We start from the raw sequence: 5,035 nt of genomic DNA, 5'->3' as shown, positions 1-5,035 counted from the left end.
GCTGTTCGGCGAGTTGGTCCACTGTGGACTGCATTTCCTCCACTTGTGAACAATTTCTGTTCTCCTTCGACCGCAACATGACCAGTGGTGGCCCGTTCGATTCCCACGCGAGATGCGTCAGCTCCTCCACACCCAACTGGCCAGTTGCTCGCGCCATCCGCATTGGGGCACCAGGCGCCGGCTGCACACCTTCGTTGAACTGGTCGGAAAGCAATTGGTGACGCGGTACTCCGTCCAGTCCCGGCAAAGCGCGATCCAACAACTTCCAAAAGCCGGCGAGGAACACGGTCGGGTTGGATCTAGACGCCATCTTCGCCGTCTTGAACCGCCTCATAGCCTCCTGGAGGTCGGCTGGCGTGTCGAACTCCGCTGCAAGGACTTTTTTCGCAGTGGCCCAGCCCATCTTCCGAGGGCCTCTTCTGGCCGCGTCCACGGTCGCCTTCGCCCGGCCCCCGAGGAGAGTCTTCAGCGCCACCAACTTGCCCCGGTCAGTCTCCAGTCCGGCAGCCTCCGCAACCTCCTCAAAGTCCACCAGGAAGGCCCGAACATCCCCATTCCTAAAGGGTTGCGGCCACGGGATCTTCATATTTATCCTGGCCACGGCATCAAATGAAAAGAAGGCCTGCGTTGCAGTTATTCATAAGAAAACGCAAACTGACCGATTGCAGACTACTACACATTATCACAGTTCACCATCACGTGTCATATAACATCCATATATTTCTGCTTATAGACATCTTGGGAACACTTGGTACTCGTTCCGCCGTATGGGAAATGAGGTAGAGCATGGTTTCTGTTTCTCATAATGCTGGCACATAGATCCTGACAAGATCGGGAAATGCTGCTCTGTACCGACTCACACTTTGGCTCTTACCTTACAGTCCGCCGGTTGTACACCACCCGAAAATGTGCTGTGCACGCACAATCCACGAAAGTCCATTTTGATTTTGACTGGTAACCGTCTGAAGAACAAAACAGTCGCCTGAAAAAACGGGTGTACCCCTAAGGCACCGGAGCTGTGTTCGTTGTGATAAACGACAGGTTCGTCCTGCCATGTCTTTCCGGCTACAGAGATGAACTCTGCTGCAATTTGCCACGAACTTCAACTACGTGCACAGTTCACCATGAACTCCGGTTTGTAGGTTCTACAAGTCCCACAGGTTATCCGAAAATAATAAATGCCTCCCCAGCGATGGTAACACGAAGTGGGAGCTATGGTGTTCCCAGAACGAATAATTTGATATTTATCCAGTGAAGCGGACATAAATAGATAAAAATGTTTCCACGAGTGTCACTCCAACTTATCTTGCACCCGCCAGCACGATTTAGATTCATGGAAAAAGCTCAATGAGTTATTTTAGCTACATAATCACCTGCCACTCTCCTCCACACGTTTCACCGCAATCCGCGATTTCTTATTGAATTCGGCATCTTCCTAACGGTCGGTGGCGATTATTGACAAAGAGACGGTCACTTAAACAAACGATCTAAGCTGATAATTAGCAGAACAATGCATTAGGCCAAGCCATTGTTTAATATGAAGTAGTAGATTTGTAACCTCAGTTTTGAAAATTCACATTCATTTTGCTGTGGGTTTGTACGCCATCCCTGCTGGTATCCGTGAAGAAATTTCCGCCGCAGATAGGCATGCAACCGATCTTTGCATTTCTTCACCCGATGACATAGCCTCCGCGAAATGAAACAAGGTTAGGAACAGGTCCGTAAGAGGGAGCAAAGTTGGTGCAGATGTTGCGCAACCGTGTGAGGAAACCTACACACCCGGTCCTTGCATTTCTTCAGTTATGGAGAATCGTCCGCTAATAGAATTTGACATTTATTGCGTCCCCTAGTTGGAGTCTCGATCTACAAAAACGGGCTACACATTTTCGTGCTTTTTCAAATGGACTCGACTCTGAAGACGAATAAGGCCATATTTCCGGGTGTTTAATATGAATTTTCTTTGGGAAGTTCACCCAATTCTTAGCATGATTATAGATAGGATGACGTCAGTGTCCAAGACTGATGCTGCAATTCCGCACAGCCGTGTTTCATTAAAAAATCATGATCATAGATAGGATAACGTCAGTGTCCAAGACTGATGCTGCAAATCCGAACAGCCGTGTTTTATTAGAAAAACGCATTACGGACGAATAAATATGGACTGTAGAACCGACTTGGTACCAGCTTACCACAATCACTCCGATATTCGTACGCCTCCAGACTCTCATTCAGGTAATCTAGATTGAACATGTCTAGCACCCTTATCGGCGGGATCTCCAAACAGTTACACTGAAGATCACATGGGTCCCATCCTGGAAGGTGAGACTATCCGAGAGCACCAAGAAGTCTCTCTAATCTCTTTCATATCCCTCTGCTAGGTCGAAGGTTAACCTTCTTTATGATTGCATCACTTTGAAGTTGACACATAGAGCAGCAACCTCTTTCTCAACCGTTGATTAGTCATGCACAATACACGGCCCAAAATTAACATTGAACAAGTACTTCGGTTCACGTCCTCGATACACGACAGAACAGCTGAATTCTACAAGCTTAATTGCTGTTTTGCCAGACTACACGGGCTACGGTTCTGACGCTTGTCGTGCGCCGGAAAATAGATTACAAAAGTTCAAATGAGAATTAGAGGTATGCCGCTTTGGACGCATTTGGAAAGCCACATTGCCAACCGGCATTCGGCACACGCTGGTCCTGAATGGCTGTTGGGTCCACATTTTCGGCCGTCGACATGATGCTAGACCGTCAAGTGGCTCGGTGTTCTGGCCAGTCCCGCACGGGATAGGCCTGTTGGCAATATCAGCGCCTACCTACGAGCGGTAGGGCTGTTGCTGTGCAGGGGTCCGCCTAATATTTTCCCAAACGTCTGCAGTTCTGGAAATACGAACGACTTGCTTTGTTCATAACCCCCTGGGCTATTTCTTTTTTGTCCAGCGTGTTATTGAGAACAGACCAGTCTACCGAGTCCTCGCCTTAGAAATCCAGAGATACTAAAATTGTTAATCGTTCATACATGTGACGTTGTTTCGGCACCCACGGAGTGTAAAGATTTGGTCGGCGTAAACCACTTCAGTCCGGAATCTTTCTCGACTCAGTGTTTTACATGCCACCATCAGGCGATGAAGGGAACTTGAAACCAACTAGAATCTTACTGACGCCCTGTGATTACAGGCCTTTTTTTTATAGAATTTCTCCATCAATGATTCTCGCCATTTGTATGGGGTAGACTCTTTTTCCAAGCTGGAGATAAATGGGCCGGATGTGCATTGACTGAGGACTTCACCGCTGTCCTAGTAGGAAGTCACGGATTCACGGATTGATACACAGGATCGAGGCTATTGCCCAAGTCTCCCGGGTCGGTTTTGTTCTTGTCGGTCTCCGAGCCAATAGCTTGGTAGCACTTGGTAGGACATATGCAATCATGCACCTCAAACTATAGGAGTTTCCAAGTCCACCGTCCAGGTTCCTACTTCAATGGCGGGACCCAATGAATGGCAGTAGGTGGTTTGAAGGTGACCTTCAAACTTACCAGCCCAACTGGTCAGGCATCATTCTCTATTGTGCGTGGTCGCCACTTCAATCCCTGATGCTTCTATCCACTGGCGGTTACCAGGGACCGGTCGCACTGATCAACTGAAATAATCTGCCCTACCTTCGGTGTCTCTTCCACCTCCTTGATCTTCCGTGTCCACTAGACCTCGCGGTCGGTGCGCACATTTACTTTAACTTAATGTCTGATAATTTTCAAGCCAAATTATGTTCGGAGCTGGCGGGGACACTTATATGGGATTGAAGAGGTGCGACTGTTCATTCTGATATCCAGTGCTCGAGTGGACGTGAGAGCGCCGGTGGAACTGTCGCGTTTAGTCTAAGGGCCAAATGAAGGCAAGCTACGGTTGCTCAGTGACGGCATTGAGTGTTTATATCTTGGTGCTTATCTGCTCACGAATATCCTAGCCTGACCTTGTGAAACACTCAGCGTTAACCCTATAAATACATTTGTAATGGTTTTCTGCATAAGGCTATCTTAGGCTTCCGTTCTTTTTGGTATGCCATGGTGCGGCGGCGAGCCAAGGACTAGTATAGGAGTTGCAACACTTTTCAAGACGCAGCAGCCCTGGCACGGATAAAAATCCGGGCGCCATGCAAAGAGCGACGATCTCGTTCCAGCACGAATTCACATCCAACGGTGGGGCAGTTTAAAGAGACTCCAGAAGGCGATTCTTGTTAATTCGTCAAACTTTGGGATCTGTCAGTCTATCATTTACTAAACCACATTTCCGCACCACATGTAGCCCTGAAAAACAAGGAAAAAATGACTCCGGATGAGCGCATGGTCAGAATCCATGTGTTCCAAACTGAGCGGCCGTCAGACGTTGATCACCGGCATTGATGGCTGATGGCGATGTAATCAGTTTGGATCCGTGGCTGGCACACAGTTGATAGACATAATGTAGCCGGATCTCTTCGTTTATTTCGGAAGTTAGTTATGCATAAGAAACAGTCTATGGCCAGTACACAGCTGAAGTTCGCCATTTCCGAGTTCAATCCAAGTCGACCTAATTAGATCTCAGAGTCCCTAAGCATGTCCACTTGCGGATTCATATCTCTGATATCCACCATGACATCTGGACTTAGCCAGCCGTATGTTATGCTTGACAAGGACTGGATTTTAATGACAATTAGAGTAAGAAAAGACTGAGGTCTGAGAAGCTAGGCTTTATTCATCCAAAGCTTTGGCCCCGAGATCTTAAATACTAATTAGAAACATAGCAAGGAATGATCCCGACCTAAAGCCGCAACCTTGACTTGGTGGTCGGGCTTCAGTGCTGCAATGATCCCGCGGGCTGGAACTTCGTTCCACAAGGTGCAACAATGCCAGGAAGGTCAAAGGGGAGCAGCGAGACCCCGTAATACGAGTAATCGTGCCACGAGGCGGTCTGGGGGTAAAGTCGTACTGTCCTCTGCGACAGGAGTGTGAAGGCAGTAAGGTGTTTCCCCCAGGCGACCAGCATGTCCATAT

The 5,035-nt window shown here is 48.2% G+C and overlaps 1 protein-coding gene across 1 annotated transcript in view; it reads right to left on the bottom strand.

Annotated features, from left to right (window-relative positions):
- Positions 1 to 557, bottom strand: part of T265_14041 (hypothetical protein) — a gene marked incomplete at both ends in the record, with an annotated part of 23,525 nt that extends 22,968 nt beyond the window's left edge. Inside the window, one exon of the mRNA XM_009171749.1 lies at positions 190 to 557. Coding sequence (XP_009170013.1) covers positions 190 to 556 — 367 coding nt within the window. The remainder of the gene's footprint in view (positions 1 to 189) is intronic.
- Between the last annotated feature and the right edge of the window lie 4,478 nt (positions 558 to 5,035).

This window comes from Opisthorchis viverrini (assembly GCF_000715545.1).
Source record: "Opisthorchis viverrini unplaced genomic scaffold opera_v5_137, whole genome shotgun sequence".
Classification (NCBI taxonomy): domain Eukaryota; kingdom Metazoa; phylum Platyhelminthes; class Trematoda; order Opisthorchiida; family Opisthorchiidae; genus Opisthorchis; species Opisthorchis viverrini.
This window is presented reverse-complemented; position numbering and strand designations above follow the sequence as displayed.